The 21,166-nt window shown below is 52.0% G+C and overlaps 1 protein-coding gene across 1 annotated transcript in view; it reads right to left on the bottom strand.

Moving 5' to 3' along the window:
* Positions 1–504: 504 nt before the first annotated feature.
* The window catches only part of SMARCC1 (SWI/SNF related, matrix associated, actin dependent regulator of chromatin subfamily c member 1), a 59,105-nt gene continuing 38,443 nt past the window's right edge, over positions 505–21,166 (bottom strand). The window contains exons 22-28 of the mRNA XM_050308012.1: positions 21,097–21,152; positions 19,824–19,938; positions 18,666–18,820; positions 15,398–15,532; positions 10,941–11,199; positions 3,759–3,932; positions 505–2,200 (exon numbers count right to left, since the gene is read on the bottom strand). Of these exons, the coding sequence (XP_050163969.1) occupies positions 2,115–2,200; positions 3,759–3,932; positions 10,941–11,199; positions 15,398–15,532; positions 18,666–18,820; positions 19,824–19,938; positions 21,097–21,152 (980 nt within the window). The 3' untranslated portion in view covers positions 505–2,114. The remainder of the gene's footprint in view (positions 2,201–3,758; positions 3,933–10,940; positions 11,200–15,397; positions 15,533–18,665; positions 18,821–19,823; positions 19,939–21,096; positions 21,153–21,166) is intronic.

Raw genomic sequence — 21,166 nt, 5'->3', positions numbered from 1 at the left:
GATCCTGTTCAATCCAGTTCAATCAAAAAGGAAAACCCTCTTGGCAGCTCCAGAGTCCGGCAGGAGGAGGGAAGAGATCAGAACGACCCCATTAGAGGAGAGGGTGGAGGAGCAGTGGGACCCCTCCAGGTCAGTGAGCCCAACCCTCTCCCATTCCAACCTGCCACTTCAGAGCTCTCCTTTCCAGTGTGATCCAACCGGGAGCAGGAGCCGGAGCCAGCGGGAAAGCAGGAATCAAACAGCCTGGGCTGCTGCTGCACCTCATCTGCATTCAGCAGGCTCTGAAAACCTGGAACAGCCTTTCCAAAGCAGCAACTCCCACTGTGTGAAGAGCCTTCCTTTCCCTGAGTGGCTTCGGTGTCTCCTCCAAGCTCAGGCGTTGTGGTTGTTCCACTGCAGTTGGGATTCAGCCCCAAAGCAGCCCCAGATCACACCAATTCCCAGCTCATCCCACACACAAAGGCAAAGGAGACTCCACAAACTCCACAAGCTTTGTACAAAAACCGCTTTTTTTTGCTTTTATTTCACAAAATTGGGTGGCTGCTGCAGGAATCAAACAGGCCCTACACAGAGCTCAGGTGAAAAAGTCGGCACAAGGATTATTTATACAGAAACAAAACAGTGTCCAGGATCCAGGTCCTCGGCAGGATCAGCACTAGGACAGTAAAAAATAGTCTCCCCCTGGATCCCTGGCATTGATCACGCTAAAAACAACCTGAGGTTACTCTAAACTGGACTAAAGGGCTGCCCCAGAAATCCCATGCTCACCCAAAGACCCTGGAGGGGGAGGAAGCCCTGGAATGGGGGGGCAGGCCCCGCTCCTGCGAGGCACCGCGGAGTCCGTGCGGGAGGACCCGGCCAATCCTTTCTTGTCCAATGGCTCTGGAGGCACCAGAATTCTTGGGAGCCTCTCTCCAGCCCATCCTCACACCCCCTCACAGGGCCAAAGCCACCCTTCCAATCCAGGAACAGCCCCAGACCCTCGGCAGGGAACCCCAAACCCTCCCGGGCAGGATGAGGGCGGAGAACCCGAGCCACGGGCAGAGAAGGATTTTTTGCAGGGTTTTTCTCCCAAGTTTTGGCAGCCCGGAGGTCTCACCGAGCGCTCCCAGATCCGCCTGGTGAGGCTGTTCCCTCCCCAGCCCTCAGCCCCGGGGGAGGTGACCCCAGGTGTCCCCAGCGCGCTCCGCTGCCTGCCCCGGCTGTCCGCAGGAGGTAGTTCTGGCATTCCCATCCCAGCCATCCCAACCCAATCCCAAATTCTAGCACTTCTTCGCTACCTACTTTATCTTTTTTTTTTTTCTTTTTTTCCTGTTTTCTTCATTTTAAAAAGTACAAAGTATATGCTCCAAAAAGAGGGACTAAAAATGGGGGTTTATTCCTCAGTTGGCTACGGCACCGAACTACTCAGAGGGAAGGTCCAACTACCACCTCCAAAGGCAAAGGAAAGGTAAAAACTGGAGCAAGAAAACTCCTACCATCGAGTGGTTTTATTCCAATTGATTCGCTCCTGGCTTCATTCACATGGATCAATATTTCCTGTAATAAGTTAGCGGGGCAGCCCCGGCCGTGAGGACCAAATATCCCGAGGGAACAGGGCTGCCATTCCTGCCCTCCGTGCCCTGGCTTTCCTGCTCTGCTCCAAGCACTGGTTTGGCATCTCAGCTCGGTGCTTTGCTCTGCCCAGAGACCCCAAAACCCTAAATCACCCCAGAGTGGGCTCGTGCCACATCCTAAAGCTCAGCTCCTGCCCCCACCCTAAAACCTGGATTATTTCACCCTTCCCGGGAGAAGCCAAAGCTCAAAGCACCAAGAGGAAGGAAACCAGCGTGGAGCTCTGCAAGGCAAGCAGGCCAAAGGGGAAAGGACTTCCCACCAGCAACATGGAGGCACTCCTGGCACCCCCCATCTCCAGCTTTCCCGAGGGAATGCCGAGCCCTGCCGGGTTCCAAGAGGTGGGGAGGGGGAAGGACGCCGTGTAAGTGCGTGTGTAAATCACACCCACGCGGCTGGGAGAGGAGGTGAAACCCTCCCAGGGACAGAAGGGAGCTGAGGAATTCCTTTTTGGTCACCACTGTGTTGCTGTGGAAGCTCCTTCCCTCTTCCTTGGCTGCTTAGGGAGCGGCCGAGGCCGGGGGGGCTCCGGCCGGAGGGGGGGTCACTCCCTCGGCGGGCGGCGGGGGCTGCGCCGGGGGGGGATCTGCAACAGAACACAGGACACGCCATCAGCAGGGGCTGCCCGGGGAGCAGGGACCCCACAGCCACGCCCAGGGGCCTCCGTGCCCCAGGCACGGCTGTGTCCCACCGGAATTCCGGGCCAGGAACGCCCCCAGCGCGACTCCCGCCCGGCAGCGGCACCTGCGGCTCCACTGCCCTTCAAGGTGCTCTTCCACCACGTGGGACCCACGAAAGAGCAAAAAATCCCCCTGTTTTCACTGACAAGATGCCAGGGATGCAGCTCAGCAGCTGGCAAAGTTCAGGCCAAGCAACTTCCAGGGCTGGAATTGGCATCTCTGCCCTCCCAGCTCTGCCCTCGGGCCCGAACTGCAGCCCTTTTCTGCTCCAAAGGGATGGAACAGCAGATTCTACATAAACAGAGCCTGCTCTCCCCTCTGAAGGGTGGATGTAGGTTAAAAAGCAGAGGAATTCAGGGATGCAGCAAGAGGAGTGAAGAAAGCAGGGACAGGAAAGGGCAGCTTTGTGCCCAGAGAGGAGACACTAATGGAACATGACTGACTTGTTTAGTAGGGGAGAAAAAAAGGAGAAATTAAGATAAGGGAAGAGAGCAAACAGGAATATAACCTGACATGAGATATTCCCAGTGGTAGAGGCTCAGGAAAAAGGAAGGAAAACGAAGTAAAGCTGGAGGAGGAGAAGAATTAGAGCAAAAATAGCATCAGCTGGAGTATTTCCCACCAGGGCTGGTGAACACCAGTGACTCACAGCTCCTGCAGCTCCTGCAGCTGAAGCCAAAACCAGATGGGCTTTCCCCAGTGATTTTTTGGGAGAGGCACTATGAGTGATCCCAGTTCCTGCTCCTCTGGGGACAGTCACACTGAGTGTTTCTGGGGTGCAGATTCCTGGGCTGAAGCAGAGCAGCAGCTGAGCCCAGGGGGGAATTAATAATGGCCAATTTATTGAGGGATCCCTGACTGAGAATTCCTCAGTAATTCCTCCCTGTGCCAGCTCGTCTTTTGCCTTCTGGCTTTGGCCACATTCTCACACTCACTCAAGCAACACCCACACTGGGGCTCCTGACTCAGCTGCTTTTTTGGCTGCCATAAATCAACTTCATTTTTGGAGGTGTAGGTTTTACACCGGGAATGTTCCTTACATGGTTTATCTTCTGCCTCCTCCTAATCAGGACTTCCCTGTTCCCATTTCAGGGTGCCAGGTTTTCAGTAAGGAATTACTGAACTGGTTTCTATTCTGATACCTTTGATATTTGAGGATTTATGGTGAATTCCTGACTCTCCACTGAGCCAGGAGAGGTTTTTGATCATCACTACTGAGCCTCAGTATCATTATAAATAAAAGAAAGGATGTTATAAATAAAATAAAGGACAATGCAGCGTGTTTGGATGCCCAGAGGGGAGAGCAGCACTTAAAGCTTCAAGCACATGCCTGGTACCCGTCAGGGCTGGCAGCGTGCACAGACCCTGCTGTTCCCACAGGAAATGGAGGGGTTTCCACCAAAAGCACTTTTCCAGAGACAGAGGAGCCCCAGCAGGAGCCTCCCCAGGGTGTTCTGTACTTACACATGCCGTTGGGAGCTGCCAGAGGCACCCGCGGTCCCAGGAGGTTCCCGGCCATGGGCGCCATTCCGGGCGGGGGGGCCGCTCCGGCTGGGTGGATGTTGGCTGACACACTGGGCATCATCCGGCCTGGCAGGGGCTGCCCGGGCAGCATCGACCCTGGCCCTGGCATCTGACCTGGCAGGGGAGTGAGAGACACCACGGTGAGATGGTGGGGAGGGAAAAGCAGAGCGGAGCCCCTCCAAACACCCAGGAAATGCCTCTTTGTCCCCAAAGGACATGCACTCCCCTCAGGAAGAGCCACAGGGCACCTCTTGGGAACACTGGCACAAGGGGGAGTGACACAGTCAAAGAGTGGGCAGTGACCCCCCACCAAAGGCACCTGCTGGAGTCCAAACAAAGGGAAACAAAGGGCCAGGATAGCCAGGCACCAAAGCAGGAGCACCTGGTGGATGGAGCAGCCACGAAGCCTCACGGACTGATTCAATGGGAGAACTGAAATTATGCAGTCAAAAACTGGGCTGCATGGAATTTCTGCCATTATCCCCCTGTTTTGCTGTGAGGGAAGATTCCAACACTCCTGCTCCCAAATCAGCTCCATGGAAGACCTTTCCATTCCAGCTGCACAAGGAACTGCTGGAATCACCCGGCCTTGGACACCTCCAACAATTGGGAGTGGTGCCCTAAAACCTCATTTGAGAGATGATTTTGCATAATGCAATCCCATTTCCTTTTACACACTCCCATGCAGGGACAGTATTTTAGTTGGAAAGCGGTGACAAGACATGGATTGAACAGCTCCTTCCACCCCAACCCAGGCAGGGGGGAAAGAAACATGGTGATAGGACCTCCAGCACAAAAAAGACATCAGAGCCACAGGGTTAAAGCCAAGGAAGTGGGAGCTCTGGATCTGGGATCGAGTCAACACCTCAGCACAAACACTGCCAGCTCTTTCTTAGGCTCAGCTTTGGAACAACAGCTCTGTGCCCAAGTATTGGCTTGGCTGCCCCTGGATCCCTGGAAGTGTCCAAGGCCAGGTTGGATGGGACTTGGAGCACCCTGGGATAGTGGAAGGTGTCCCTGCCCACGGCAGGGGGTGGGACTGGATGGTCCTTGAAGTCCCTTCCCACCCAAACCCTTCTGGGACTCTACGACTCCAAACCTCCCAATGATGCTCACTGGGCAGCTCCTCCTACCTGGCCCAAGGAGTCTGTCGAGCTTTTTCCCCTCTAAACCCCTGAAGATTTACACCTAAGCTGTGCTGCTGGTTTGCTGGAGACTCCATGAGCTGAGAAGCTCCTCTGTGTGTGAGTCCAGGGTTTGGTGCCCATTTTTTGCCTTTTGACACAAGATGCAACAATTTTATCCTAAGATTAGCTCAGGGAACTTGCAGAGGAACAATCCTATCCCACCCCAGAACTCCTAAATATTCAAGCTGAGAGTAACCAAGCAATACCCAACTAAACTGGGATTAAACATGGGGAATTCCTGCCACCACCACAGCAAAACCAAAGTCCTGTTTCTACAGACATTTTTTTTTTCTTATTTTACAGAAAAACTGCTCCAAGACAGTGGCTCAAGCAGAAAACGTGGAAGTGTGACCTACATACGGGGGGAGAGCTCCTAGAACAGCAGCCACAGGAAGAGATAAAGCCAAAAGGTTCAACAAAACGAGATTTAAGAGACTAAAAAAAACCCTTTCCACGTTAAGAGACTGGGGAGGTTCCTATCGCTCCAAAGGATTCCACTGCTACCAAACTGCAGCTCCACATTCCAGGGAAACGGATGAGGAACCACTTTTAAAGGCTCTCCAAGGTATTTATCTCTATCAAAGAGCCTCTCCCTCTATTAAATCAGCTCCTCGAGGGGCACTGGAGTGATAAACAGCTCTAGGGGTTGTTTCGCTGGAGCAGCGATGCACAGGGCTTGGAGCTGCTCCAAACCCTCCTGCTCACCTCTCCCTGCTGCCCCTTCCCTCCAGGCTGCGGGCACACAGGAGCGGGGCAGGGTTTGGGAGGGTAAGGAGCTGCTCCGAGAGGACGTGCCTGGCTCAGAGAGCTGCTTCCCAGCCCTGGGGAAGGAGCAGACAGCAGCTCCAGGGAATGCCTGCTGGCTCCATGCAGAGCGTGCTCCTTCCCGCCAGGAACGCGGCTCACGGGAGCCGGGAATCACGGAATCCCAGACCGGAATCACGGAATCCCAGACCGGCTGGGGAGGAGGGACCTTAAAGCTCATCCTGCTGCCCCTCCTGCCGTGGGCAGGGACATTCCAGAGGGAATCCATCCCTCCCTCGCTCCCCCCTCCCCGGGCAAGGAGTGTGGCTAATGAAGCCCAGGGACTGGTTCAGAGCAGGGGCTCGGGCAGAGAGCGGAGTTTGTCCTTCCCTGGTGCTGCACTCCCAGCCCTGCCCTGCGTGTTCAGCCTCACCATTCCCAGCCTCACCATTCCCTGCCTCCTGGCACGCACGTAGGACGCAGACACCGTGGGGAAGCTGCTGGGGGTGTGCAGACACCCGTGGGGAAGCTGCTGGGGGTGTTCCACCCTCACATATTCCCGGATCTCCAGTCAAACCCCTGGGAGGAGCCGGGAGCAGCTCAAGCCCCCAGAGGAGCTCACGGATGGGGAGATGGTGACTGACTCGAGTCGCTCCAGCATCACCCACAACCTCAGTGCAACCACTGCCCCCGCTCATTTGTTCACTATTTTAGTCTGTAAATATGGTAACACATAAAATATGTGCTATTTTTATTTACCATTCCAGCCCAAAATGCCGGATCCAGCCTACTCCTGCCCCTCTTGCCCCAGCAGGTTTTCACACAGCAAAACCAGGAGAAGCCAACGTGGTGCCAACGTTTGTGTGTCATCAGCCACCCTCACACCTCCAAACCCACAGCCACACACAGGTCACAGTGCTGTGGATCAGCTGCAATCCCATTCACCGCATGGATAACTTGGATCTCCTTCCACCCCACTGCTCCTGCACCTCTCCAGCCTGCGAGCTCTGCACACAGAGAAGCTGTGAGCAGGGGTTCCTCTCCCTCTCCCATCTCGAAATGCCATTTCAGATCCTCTCCTCACCCTGTTTCCCACCATCTCCTCAGCTCTCGTCAATCACTCTAAAGACATCGGACGTGGCGCTTTGTTCACGGTCTGCTGCACCAACAGCCACACTTCCCGTCGCTTATTAAGGTCAGAAACCTGTTTGAAAACATCAGTGAGGACCACGGTAAAGTCTGGAGTGAAACCAGGCAGCTGAGCAGGAAACTGCAGGTATTTCCAGCCCAGCCTCCCCCGGGCTGAGCTTGGCAGGCTGCCCACGGTGCTCCTCAGTCACCGCTCAGGTGCTGGGGATTTCTGAGCAAGGCAGTTCCCCCAGAGCTGCTGGACAGACCAAAGGAAAGCAGCTCATCCACGTCTCCAGTCACAGCTTTATCCCTGAACAAGGAACAACACTGAGGGATTCAGGCCTGAGGTCTCTGAATTGGCCACCTCGGAGAGCAGGCTGTGACTGGGGAGAAGGTGAGGCCCTGGGGAAAGACACTGCTGCTGCTTCTTCCAAAAGCACTGGGAAGCTGCAGACCAAGGAATTCCTCCCTGAGAGAGTAGGGAGGCCTGGAATGGATTTTGCCCAGAGCAGCTGTGGCTGCCCCACCCCTGGAGGTGTCCCAGGCCAGGCTGGACGGGGTTTGGAGCACCCTGGGATAGGGGAAGGTGTCCCTGCCCATGGCAGGGGTGGCACTGGATGGGCTTTAAAGTCCCAACCCCAACAATTCTGGGACTCTGTGATCTCCCCACACCCTCCACGTTTTGGCATCTCCACCAAGGCTGCAGGAGCCTCACGGGCAGACCCACAGTGAGGGAACTCACAGGTGTGGGGTCAACAAGGTGAAGTTCCCCAGTTTGTTACAAAGGATCCCAAATTAGCAACTGAGCAGCAAAAATTGCTACTGATCTATGTATGTACAGGTCTGTCAGGAGAATACTGGACTGTTAATGCTCCAAGACTTAAAAGTACAACAAACACACCACAACACCACAACTGCCCTAAAAATGTCAGAGGAGGGAAACTGTGCAGAACACAGGAGTAGTTCTGTGGTATTTCCCACAAATTCAACACGACCAACACGATGGGATAAAGGATTATGTTTGAGTGTATATAATGGGGGGAGCACGTGAAGTGCTGCTGCTGAGACTGGCAGTGTGTCAGTGAGATTTCGTGGAGATGCCTCCATGGAACAAATATTTCCAGAGAGATTTGCCCTGTGAAGATGAAGAGGTCACAGAATCCCAGGATCACTGAGGCTGGAAAAACCCTCCCAGCCCATGGATCCCCCTGTGCCCACCTTGTCCCCAGCCCAGAGCACTGAGTGCCACAGCCAGGCCTGCCTGGGACACCTCCAGGGCTGGGCACTCCAAACCTCCCTGGGCAGCCCCTGCCAAGGCCTGACCACCCTTTCCAGGGAGAAATTCCTGCTGATGTCCAACCTGAGCCTCCCCTGGCACAGCTTGAGACTTTTCTCAAGGAAAGTCGAACTCTGGGCATCTTGACCCGGCCAAGCAGGTCCCTGTGAGTCAGGATCTGTGGGATGTGCAGGATCCCCACGGTACAACTCACACTCCCAGGACTGGCTCAGGGTTTAAGTGCTGAACCTGAGGAAATGGTGACCTTTGCCATTTTCCCTCACTGCCCTCAAGTTATCCCAACTCCACTGTGCAGCCAAAGAGCTTTGGCACCTGTGGACTTCCCAAGCATTCCCAACAAACTTCCACTGAAGAACTCAAGGAAACAGGACTATTTTATTCTCTAGACAAGATCACCTGGGATGTGGTTGGAGACACAGAGGGGTTTGCTTCAAACTCTGAAAGGGTCTCAAATTCTTCCCTTCACAGAAGCATCAAACCAAAGAACTGCCTGGCCAGGTGGAGGGGACAATCCTACCCCTGGAGGTGTCTGGGATGAGACAGCACCAGAGGCTTCAGTGTGGTGGGAGCCAGGAGTGCTGAGCCTCATCCATCACTTCGCTGCCCTCGATCAGGGGAGGTGCCGGTGGAAAAGTCAATCTATCGACCAGCTTTAATCAAATGTGAAACAGAGAGGCACTGACTAATTAACACAGACCTCCCCTCCCTGACACGCTGCAGAGGGAGCCCTGGGGAGGCAGAGCCTGGATGGGGCTGCAATAATAAGGTGTGATGTGAGCCAGGGATGGGAATGTACTAGAAACAGTTTTATTGGTCCCCCAGTGGATACAACAATGCATTTCATCCCGTTCCACCTCCAGGCTCAGCAGCAGCGTGTCAGTGAGAGCTGTCCATGACAGGTCACCATTCCAATGTTCTCAATTTCCCCTTTTTCCATTCCACAGGTTATTTCTTCCCTCCACTGCCACGTGAACAGCCCTGGGTTGTCACCACGCCCCACAGCAGACACACAGAGGTGTGTAATCTAAACCAGACCATATTCCAGCACATCCCAGTTCAACTTCAGCAATAACTAAACCAGCTCCAAGCAGTCTCAGCACTTTTTGTCCACAACAAAGTCAGGAACTCACCAACCCTTAAAAACAGAGTGAACTGGAGCATTTCCATCACAAGACAACTCTCACCATCCCAATTAGCTCCATCAACATCACAGCATCTGCTGAGTGAATCCAGTTGTACTGTTGTGGAGATCCAGCTGGATCAGGTGCCCCCCATTTTCCCGGTCACCTGCACATCCCACTGTTTTCCTGAGCCCTTCTGCTCTTTCCAAACCAAACCAAACCAAACCAATCCAAACCCTTCACACAGGGCTTTTCCCAAGAGGAAAAAGCTTCCTGTAGCTTCCTGTTGCCATGTCCTCTTTTGATTATGATACCCCAAACTTTTCAGAGGATCCCTGAGGTTGGGAAAGCCCTCCCAGCCCATGGATCCCCCCTGTGCCCCATCCCCACCTTGTCCCCAGCCCAGAGCACTGAGTGCCACATCCAGGCCTGCCTGGGACACCTCCATGGATGGGGACTCCAAACCTCCCTGGGCAGCCCCTGCCAGTGCCTGACCACCCTTTCCAGGGAGAAATTCCTCCTAAAAGAAGGAATAGCAGCAGCCTATGCAAATTCTTCCCCAAGACTTCTGGCTAATAACCACTCAGGTCTGGCTCTAGAGGAGTGTTTGGTCAGGCAGACTGACAACAGCTCTTCCCCTTGGCTGTGCTCCACTCACACAGCCAGCTCCCCACATGCCAGACAGTGTTAGCTGATTTTAAACTACCATTTCAACAGCATCACACCTGACCTCTCCACCTTCTGGAATTAGGAGTATCTCCACCTCTGGAGACACCCAACCCTCATGAGGACAAGTCCCTTGCCACAGGATCCAACTGGTCCTGCTCTAGGCAGGAGGCTGGATCAGAGGCTTGCAGATGACCCTTGACAAAGATAGCCCTGTGACTCCCAGCTGGCACCAAACACATTCAAGGAGAACACAGGAACCTGTCCCAGTCAGGTGTCCTGCAAAGGAAGTTCCTCAAGGAGCTTCCTGCCTCTGCTTCTTGTTACAGTCCTTGCCCTTGATTTTTTTCCATGGCTTGGTGTGCCATGAACTGGAAAATTTGAGGAGTGATTGGTTTTGAAGGAGCATTTGAAGAATGATTGTTTCTGAAGGGGCATCTCTGCTCAGATCACCAAGTATAAAACAAGTCTAAGGAAATACAAACAACCTAAAATAGTCTGAAGTGATATTTAGGGGCTGCTCTATTTTTTCACTTTACTTTAGAGCTTGACTGTGTCCAGGCACTGGGACTTCCAGCCCTGCTGGACGATCTGCTCCAGGGCTGATGACCCTCACAGGGAAACAAAGTGTTTTCCTGCGGCCAGATGGAATTTCCCATGTTTTAGTCCGTGTCCATCGCCCCTCACCCTGTCAGTGGGCACTGCTGGGGACAGCCTGGGGCTCTCTCCTTCCCTGCTTTGGGGGTTCACACCCATCCATAAGAAACCTCCTCCCCAAACTCCACCCACACCTCTGGACTGGGGGCAGAAGCTCCAAAACGAAGGTGAGAACAAGCCCAGCTCACCTTTCCAGCAAACTGTTTGTGTTTGACACCCAGCAACACAGACCACCCGTCACACCTGGCAGCTCCTCTCCCTCTGGGCTCAGCTCCCAAACAGTGATTAACCCAAGGAATCCCCTCCCTGCAGCTCTTACCTGGCTGGGGCGGGTGCGGAGGTGGCATCTGGTGGTGCATCATGGGGTACGGCGGGGGCTGCTGGTGGGGCAGCAGCCCCGGGTGTGCCGGGGCCCCCAGGGGGTTCATGCCAGGCCCACTGGGGTGCTGGTGGGGCTGCTGGGGGTTCTGGCTGTGCTGCTGCTCCATCTGCTGCCGAGCCCTCAGCTCCGCGTACTTGAGCTGCTCCATGTGGAAGTTCTGCCGCTCCGTCAGCAGCTGCTGCCTCTGCTGCTCCAGCTGCACCAAGAACAGGGCAAAGGGGGGGTGAGAATGGACATTCCAACGTCTTTGTGCAAACCACAGAATGCCTTGGGTTGGAAGGGACCTCGGAGCTCATCTCGTTCCAACCCCCATCAAAATCAAAATCAGAACCAGGGGCACTCCTACTGATATTTGCAGCTGGTTCTGGGGAAGGCTCCAGACCATCTTCCAGCTGGAACAGATGAACTCACCTTGTTTTGTTCTAAAATCTCCCGGTTATTATAACTGTAACTGCAACACAACTCTTTCCTCAGTGAGCACCACAGAGAATTCAGCCTTAACACAGCTCTGGGAGAAACTGGGGGGGCTCTCTCAATCTTCTGCATGTTGGAATGAGGGAGAACAGGAAATTCAAGAGATTTTCTGGGTGAGACCAAAGCAGAACGTGTGTGCAACAGCAGGAGCTCAGTGACTCCAGGCAGGATCCCCCTCCACACCTTTAAGTGTAGGAAGTGGACATTGTGACAGCTGAACAACAGTGATTTGCATCAATAAGAGCATTACATAAAAAAACTCATGTCATTTAGGCCAATTAACATAAAATAGGCTACTCTGATTAATTATGAAGCCATAGAGAGTAAGCAAGCCCTGAGCAACCTGCTCTGGTGGGAGGTGTCCCTGCCCAGGGGGTGGAACTGGATGAGCCCGAAGATCCTCCCACCCCAAACCGGTGTGGGATTCCATGAAAATACAGAAAAGCCACAGAAAATACTTCTTACTCTTGGATATTTGTGTGATGGCTCAGTGTCCTGGCTCTGGCAGTGTGTGCCATGGGACTGCTTTAAGGACTATGAGCAGATTCCTGCATCGGTCCCCTTCGGAATCGGCCCCGCGGATCCGCGTGACTCGCGTACAGATATTCCACGAGCGTTTGAAGGTACATCCACAATCCAGCTGGAAAGCAGGTTGCCAAGGAGACTCCCACCTAGCACAAGTTCTCCAAGAATCCCAGGCTCCCCCAGCACTTTGTGCTCGGCCTGGCTGCTGCCAAGGCAGGGCTGGGAAGGGAAGCAGCAGCCACAGAGCCCGCATTGAGCGGCCCCAGATGGGCCGAGCCTCATGAATAAAACATGGCCTGGTGGGGGCTGCTGCAGGCCCACAATGGCATTAGTCACGCTGCCCTGCCTCCTTTCTCCTCTGCCCTGCCTCCTTTCTCCTGGCCACTGCCAGAGCTGCTGGGGAAGAACTCCATAAAACCACCCCACCGGAGCAATGGGGCATGTGGGGAAACATTCCAGGGGTGTCCAGCAGCTCCCAGAGGAATTACTGCAAATGACCCCAAACAAAGGCTCAGGCAGGAGTTTTTTATTCCTTTCATACCTTTCTGAATCCCTGCTTTGCTCTCTTTGAGGAACCCTATCCTGCTACAGCCTTTACAAGGATCCCCAAACAGCACCCAGTGCCTGAAAATTCACCTTGTAGTAAAGAAAACCAGGAAAAACTTCCTTTCTACACAGACCCTACACCAAGGATGAGGAAAAACAGAGGGAGAGAGGAAAACAAGGCACATAAACACAAACTGGGCTTTAAACTGAGTTGAGTTTTAATACCTGGTTCTGTACCAGGTTCTGTCACTACCTCAGACACAGCTTTATGGGCACAGCCCACAGTTGTGCCCCCAGGGAGGCACTATAACAACTGGCAGGAACAGGTTTTCCAGGGGAAATTCCATCAATAATTTGCATTTGCTCTCCATCTCTGCCAGCTCAGCCATTCCTGCAGCAGGAATGAGGGAGGGGTGACGCTGGGCACCCTAACAAAGACCAGTGTGTGTCACCTGCACAGAATCGTGGAATGGCTGGGCCTGGGAGGGACCTCTGGAGATCACCCAGCCCAACCCCTGCCGAGGCAGGGTGACCTGAGCAGGTGGCACAGGGACGTGTCCAGGTGGGGTTGGGATGTCTCCAGAGAGGAGACTCCTCACCCTCCCTGGGCAACTGTCCCAGGCTCTGCCACCCTCCTGGAGAGAAGTTCTTGCTCAGGCTGAGGTGGAACTTGCTGTGGTTCAGTTTGTGGCCATTGCTCATGTCCTGTCACTGGGCAGCCCTGAGGAGAGTGTGGGACCATCCAGACCCCCCTTGGGGGTATTTGTGTGGATTGATGGACCCCCTCTCACCTTCTCTCCTCCAGACTAACCAGGCCCAGCTCCCGCAGTCTCTGCTCATCAGAGAGATGCTCCAGACCCCAAATCGTTTCTGTGGTCTCCTCTGGAGCCTCTGGGGAGGAGGGAATAGAATCTCCTCACACAATCCCATTCAGGAAATCAGCCAAATTTTTAGGTAGGTATTTATGAATATTACACTTGACAATCTTCCAGTGTGCAACAGGAGGAATTTCTCCCTGGAAAGGGTGGTGAGGCCTTGGCAGGGGCTGCCCAGGGAGGTTTGGAGTGCCCAGCCCTGGAGGTGTCCCAGGCACTCAGTGCTCTGGGCTGGGGACAGGGTGGGCATCGGGCACAGGGGGATCCATGAGCTGGGAGGGCTTTTCCACCCTAAATGATTCTGGGATTCCTCCCTGAGCAGACCCAGCAAAGCTCTCACGTGCCATTAGAAATTCTGGGTCAGCAAAGCTCCCCTATCAGGCCCTGGTTTCACACAGCCAGAGCTGGCAGCACTGACATTACTGAGTTAAATACTGAATAAATGTGTTTTGCCTTAAATTTAACACCCTCCAGAGCAGCACTGATTCCTGTCAACACTCAACAGTCCCTGCACCTTCCCTGTAGGAAAAGCCAGGGCAGCAGTAACGACACATTCACAGTGTGCAGTGGCACTAAAGAGGGTTTTTTGCTTTAATTATTCCCCTAAATATCCACAATGACAGGTGAAAAGACCGACTGTAACCACCAGGAAGCCAAGGGGAAAATCTGTATGCACATTTCTAAAAAGGAAAATGTCATATGCCTCAGAATGGAGAAAAACACACCCTGCCACTAATGGAATATATCCCCCAAAGAAAGAAATCTGCAGGGAACCTTTCCAAAAGAGTTGGGTCCATTTCCTGAGCTGCCAATCAGAGGCAAACACAGACAGAAACGGGGGAGGACGTGGAGCAATCCAGAAATTCCTGCTGACATTCTGCTCCAAGAGGAGAGCACCGTTTGTCAAAGCCGATCAGGGAGCTCTGGATTGGGCACTGGGAAGAGGTTCTCCATGGAGAGGGTGCTTGGGACCCAGGGATGTGGTCCTGGCAGAATTCAGGCAGTGTCTGGGTGATGCCCTGGGTCCACATGGTTTAGTTTCAGGAGGTGAGGAGCTGGACTCCCACCTGAGATAGTCTGTGATTCCAACAACGCCAAACGAGGTGTAAATTCCATTAAATTCACACAGAAGAGGAAGTGTGGAAATTCTTGGAATTATGAATCAACATTTTCAACCCACCTATAGTAATTGGCTTCTGACAAGAACGAGGCAACTGCACAACCCAAAAAATGGATTAAAACTGATCACTCTGATAAAAATGATGTTTTGAGTCATCTGTTAAGTAGCTGAAGAGGAATCACTTCCCTGAAAGCCTCTTGCTCTGTATCTGACACAAACCCTCTTAACTGGTGAGTAATCTGGGCACTGACAGCCCAGACAGCACCTCTTCCATGTCCTGACCTTGGTGTTTCCTTCCCTTTCTCCTGGAGCTGCTGTTGCCCTCCCAGCTCAGCCAAATCCATCATCATCATCACAAACTGCAGATGTTACTCCTGAACACATCTCCTTCCCCCTCCACATCCCACTTCCAGGGCTCTCCCAAGGGCTGCTGAGAATGTCCCCAAAAACCCTGAACTTCACCGTTGGAGCCAAGGCTGGGTGGGCCTGGCAGGAAAGGCAGAGCTGTTCCCTTCCCTCGGGAAAGGGAAGTTTCCACCCATTTCACTCTCTGCAGGGAAAAGCCGCTCTGATGTTGGATACAACCCACGTGCAAAGGCCACAAAGGCTCACTCCACATCCCTGCCTGCAGCAGGGATTGGGGAGCACGTCCAGGACACCACCAGCGGTGCTTATGGCGAAGAGAAAGCGCTGGAGAAAGGAGGACAGGGCTCAAAAGCCACTGTGGGAGGCAACTGTGGATTCTACCTGAAGGAGAGACACCCGAGGGTGAGGCACAGCTGGGATCCCCAGGTTCCCAGCTGCTGGCACACACGGATCTCTGCAGGGGGGGGTTAATCCCAAATCCCACTTACTGCCTCTTTCTCCCGGTCCATGATGGTCTCCAGCTCCTCAAAGTGGCGCAGCTTTATCTCCAGCTTCTTCATCTGGGTTTCCACCAGAAGGGCCACCAGGGACTTGATCTTCCTCTCCTCCACCGCCGCCAGGTGCTGGGGGAGAGCACAGGGTTTGGTTGGGAAACGTGGGCAGGAGGAACATTCCAAGGGAAGGAACACTCCCAGGAGTGGCTGTCGCCTGCAACAACCCCCAGAACATGGAGAGGACTCTTGCAGTGTCTTGGCCACTCAAACAACTTTTTCTCAGGTTAAAGGCAAATTGATTCTTTGCAAGGATTTAGCTTTATCCCATTTACACATGCACACTTAGACATAAATAATTCAGGAGATCTATATATGTCTATGTATTTATGAGGCAGCCTATAAAAGTGCTTCACATTCTCAGAGCGTGAAAAGTGTGTTAATGATGCCTTAGACCAGTTTTTGGTAAAATCCTCCCGTTCAGAATGAAAATTCACTGAAAATCCCCCCAACATGTGCTGCTTGGGGGTTCTGCAGTCACAGATGTTTCCATGCAGGGTCCAAGCCAAGCCTCACTGACATCCAAGGGCTGAGGGGAAGGAGGACTGGGTTGGCAGAAGGGGAAGGTGAGGGCTGAGGGGAAGAAGGAAAAAAGGAAAAGCTGGATCTTATCCAGCTCAAGCTGCAAACAGACTCATATTTACTGAGCTGGGCCCCAAACTGGCTCAGAACTGTGAGAAAACACCAAGCTGGAGGAAAGCAGCATTAAAAAACTCCCTGTAATCCCAATTACAAACAGAATTTCTCCATATTGTTGTGTCATTTGACACATTCACCTCTGTGACCCATCAGCAACAAAGCAAGGCCTCAGGGAAGCTGGATAATAAACATTCACACCCTCACCAAGGTGAATTTTCCATCAGTTTGAGAGATTCAGGGTGATGCCCAGCTCATCCAACACCACATCCCTGTGAAATTCAAGCAGCTGTTCAGCTAAACACTGACCAAAGTGCTGCACACACCTGAGACAATGAAATAATGCTGGCAGGACACGAGAATTTAGTGTAAAGAACACTGTTTGGCAAAATAAACTCATTTGTACGAAAATTCAGAGTGAGAGGAGCGCTGTGGTTGATACAGAGTCTTCTGCCAGTCATCTGGCCTTGTTTCACACGTGCAGTTTTAATAGTGAAACCAGACTAACATCAAACCAGCAAAGCACATGACTGGGTAAAGGACAGGTCCCAAGCACACATCAGAAAGGAAATTAGCACTGGAGTTTTTCCTGGAGAGGCCCAGAGAGGCTGTTCCTTGGCCTGGCACCACCCAGGGCCCTACACGGGCAAAGACCACAATGAAAACTCAGGAACACAAAATCAGTGGGGATTAAACCAGCTCACACTGGGTTAGGAATCTGAGAGGGAGATGAGGAAAAGGGACTTGAATTCTCATACTGTTTGTTCAGAAGCCAGACCCTGTAAAAACACACTTTAAACTGTTGCTCTGTACGTAACTCAGTCTAACCCCTGCACATACACATCGATCGTTCCTCAAACAGCACAACTTCTTGGTGAAGTCACCGATCCCAAAAGACAAAACCCCCAAACAAACAAACAAAAACCCACCTCAAGATCCTGCCTCTAACCTGTTTCTCCTCAGAAGCCAACTCCAGTATTCCTCTGATATAAAATCCCAAGGAAAACACCTTTGTGACAGTTTTTCACGTGACCAGCACTGGAGTTTATGATGAAGAATTTAATTACTCCCTCAGACAAGACACAGATCACCAAAAGCTTTATTATTGTCTGGGTTTTTAAGCGAGTGGAAAGAGAAATCCCTGTTGGACCTGAATTCTCCTCTGAAGTGTCAACATCCTAATTACAACCCATTATTTCCTGTAATGCAGAGCTAAAATTCTCCCCAAGCATTATTATTACCATAATGAAAAGTGCCACCAGCCAGGTCCCTGCTCCCTCCAGTGCTCGTTAGCACCAGGGAGAGGAGCAGCAGCTCAGCTCTGTTTTCTGCCATAAAGCAGAGATTAAATTTCATGGCTCCTTGTACATGAGCAGTTTTTTTTCCAATTTGGCTGAGAATTTCTGTGAGTCTGATGAAGTGCAAGCTCCTCTCAGGTTCAGATGACGACAAAGTGACACAAGAGGGAGCCAGTCTGGGCTCTGCACTTCACCAAAACACTCAACCTCAGGCTCACCTGCAATTTGGGATTTTAATGGATGCCAAGTTTGCTGAAACCTGGGATTTTAGAACCTGTTTTGGAAAGTAACAACTAAAATATCCTCAATCTCCTCGGTTCAAAAGGAGGGACTGTGCCATGACATCACCCACCATCCTCAGTCCGGGGGATGCAGTTGGGGGCAAAAGTCTGAAGTTCAAGTTTGGAGAGTCAAAGGTCAGAGTAGGAAAGTCAGTACAACACACACCACCTCACTGTATCCCTCATCATGCCCTGGCAATCCCTCAGGAATACACTCCACCCACGCTCTGCTCTTGGTGTCTACAAAGCAGGTGGACATGGAACATGGCACCCAATCCAAGAGCAATTATAACCCCCAACTAAAACCTGAATCCACTGAAACTGGTAAAGAGAAAACAGATTTTGAGAAAGATATTCTGAGAGAAATGAGAGCAGTGTGGTTCCTGCAGAAAGGAAAGGAGAGACAATGTGCAATCAGTAATTACAGGGTGAAGAAAAGCTGTCAGATGGGACCCTCATTCAAACACAGCTCATTAGAGACCACAGACAAAGACAAGTTTAGGGAGAGAAAGACAAGGAGGTGCTTTTAACAGACCTCTTAACAAGAAATCAAATCATTAAGCTGTCTGTAAAAACTGCAGTGCCAGAACTGAACACCACAGTGTGTTCACAGGGTCCAAGGACAGGGTTTGTGTGGAGCCCCCAGAGCAGCAGAAAGAGCAAGGAAAGTTTCCTCACCAGACCAACACCCTCAGCACTGCAGCCAGACCTGCCCAGCAGAGAAAAGCCTTTCCAAGAAATAACAAACACGTTTTGGGGCTGTTTCTTAGGGATGTTTGTCGACTCCTCAACCATAAGAGTAGCTAACTTAAATTAGAATTGTCTGTTACCTCACGTAGGGGTTCAAGCAGAAGAAAAGAAGGCAGCCCTTGTGCTCCTCTGAGGTGTCAGGGATTAGAATGTGAACTCAGACCGGGAACAAAGGGCCATTTCAGGCAGGGACTTTGGGAAGCTGGAAGCCCAGCCAGGGGGTGCTGGGCCAGAACCAACCTTGGCTTTGGTGGCAGCGGAGGCCAAGGCAGCAGCTGCAGCTGTGGCGACGTTTCCTTCCGAGATCTCGTGCTCCACTTTCTTCTTCCCGGCCTCGTTCTCTTTGTCTTTGCTCCCATCAACGTTCTCCTTGTTCTCCTCTGCCTCCTTCTCCTCTGCAACACATTCCCCCAGGTTTCACACCCATGAACTCGTGCCCACCCCACAGCTGACAGGGACCCCAGTCTGAGAGCATCCGACCCAACAAACAGGATGGCTTTGCACGCTTTTCATCCCCAGCCCCTCGGTTCATCCCCTGCCGTCAGCTTCCTCTTGTTGTTTCCAAATCAACTCCACCACTACACCAAATCCAAATGCTCTTTCTGTGCTAACAAACTGGATCTAAGTGCCAGGAAAAACCAGTGGATTAGTTCCCACCCCTGGAGGTGGGACACCCAGGCCAGGTTGGACAGGGCTTGGAGCAACCTGGGCTAGTGGAAGGTTCCCTGTCCATGGCAGGGGTGGCACTGGATGGGCTTTGAGGGTCCCTTCCAGCCCAAACCATTCCAGGATTCCAGGAGGTACAAGGGAAACATGTTAAAAATAAACCAGAATAAGGGTTTATGTAGAAAACAACATTACTCCTCAGCCTGTGAAAATCATCTGCATCACTCACACAGAAACTGAGCTAAAATATTAACTTTTAAGGGTAGAAGTGAACAGAGAATCATGGAATGGTTTGGGTTGGAAAAGACCTTAAGGCTCACCCTATTCCACCCCCTGCCATGGGCAGGGACACCTTCCACTAGCCCAGGTTGCTCCAAGCCCATCCAACCTGGCCTTGGACAATTCCAGTAGTTCCACTTCTTTGCATCCAAAGTGATCAAATGTTGTGGAATATGAGCAAAAATAAAATCATTTCTGTGCCCTCCAGGCACTCTGTTACTGCAGTTCCCAGTCCCTGCACAGAAGGCTCAGCTGAGCTCTACAATGAGCTCAAGCAAGGATTTAGAGCCCGAGTTTGCAGTGAAATTAAAGCAGACTCAGTTCCACTGGAGCATGAAACAGCCTGATGTGCACGAGGAAATATTTCCAGTTGGGTTTATGGTCTATCCCAGACTTGGGGAAGGCTGGTAAATCCAGCACAGCTCGAGGAGCAGCTGGGATGGGAACTGTTACCTGACTTGGGCTCTGCAGACACTTCCCCCTCTGGCTCTTTTTCTGCATTTCTCTCGTTTTCTCCTTCTGGAACTTTCTCTGCTTCCTCAATTTCAGTCTCTGCTTTGTTTTCCACCTAAATGGGATGAAAGATTGGATGGAGAATATCAGACAGAGAAGACATTCCCTGTTAAAACTCCTTTATAGCTTTCCAATTAATTAATTATCATTAAGGAAGAGATTAAATTGTAAAGGTTGGCTGCTGCTTAAGCCAAGTATTTCAAACATAACCCAAATCTGAATAAAAGTAAATGCCAGACTGGGCAGAGTCTGTCAGGTCTGGTGACCCAGGCCAACCTGGGCTACTCTGCAGGCACAAGAAATCCTGACCTAAGAACTGGTGGGATCATGGAATGGCTGGGAATAATGCAGCTTTCCAAGCCCTGGGAGAGTCTCCCACACTTCCATCTACCCAGGTGTACCTGGTTGTCAGAGAGGCAGCAGCAGAGCTACCTGAAAACAGTGAGAGGCACCCCAAGGCTGCACTGATCAGCCTCAAGTAACTGTGTGCTTGCAGGCATTATCCACAGGCTGAAGGATAATGGTAATTCATTGTTGTGATGATAATTTATGTCTAAATATCTGATCTGCATGGGCAGGATGGATCATGCCCAGCACCAGACACAAACACGTGTCCATGTCCAAGAGTCTGCCCAGGCCTCCTGCAAGGAGCAGTTTCATTGAGCAGCTCAGCTGGAGACACCTCAGACACAAATGGTGGTAAAACACTGATTATCCCAAACTTACCACTGATTATCCCAAACTTACCACTGCCTGGACAGCCTTGGTGGGAAGGGAATTTGTCAAGGATTTGTCAGAAAAGCTTTTCCAGAGCAAAGAGCTCAGAGTGACACTTGCCTTAGGCCACACTGCAGGTCATGAACCACGATGGGCCAACATCCTTCTGCAGCTTGAATCTGCAATTCCTTAAATCTGCATTCCTTAAATTCTCCAATTCCTAAATCTCCAATTCCAATATCACCCCATTTACATTTCCTCCCATCCAACCCTTTTTCCTCAGGACCAGGGATCACCACACTCACATCTCATTGCTTTGGTTTAAGATTAATTCACTCACACGAAAATGGAGCTCTGTGGAGCTGAGAACTATTCCCTATGGACACACTGACCAGCACATGATGTCCACCTGTCTTCCCAGGCTCTCTAAAACTTGATAATTCAGGTTTGCAGTGTCAGAGGTCTCTTTCCAGCAGCAGTGCAGACCCAAACTCACCTTCTCAGCCTGCTGCCCCTCTGCCTCAGTTTCCATCTTTTCCTCTTCAGCTCCATCTGAGAAAACAAGC

Source organism: Myiozetetes cayanensis, unplaced genomic scaffold (assembly GCF_022539395.1).
Source record: "Myiozetetes cayanensis isolate MyiCay16 unplaced genomic scaffold, myiCay2020 scf1, whole genome shotgun sequence".
Lineage (NCBI taxonomy): Eukaryota > Metazoa > Chordata > Aves > Passeriformes > Tyrannidae > Myiozetetes > Myiozetetes cayanensis.
The sequence above is the reverse complement of the archived record's forward strand: the minus strand, read 5'-3'. Positions and strand labels throughout refer to the sequence as shown.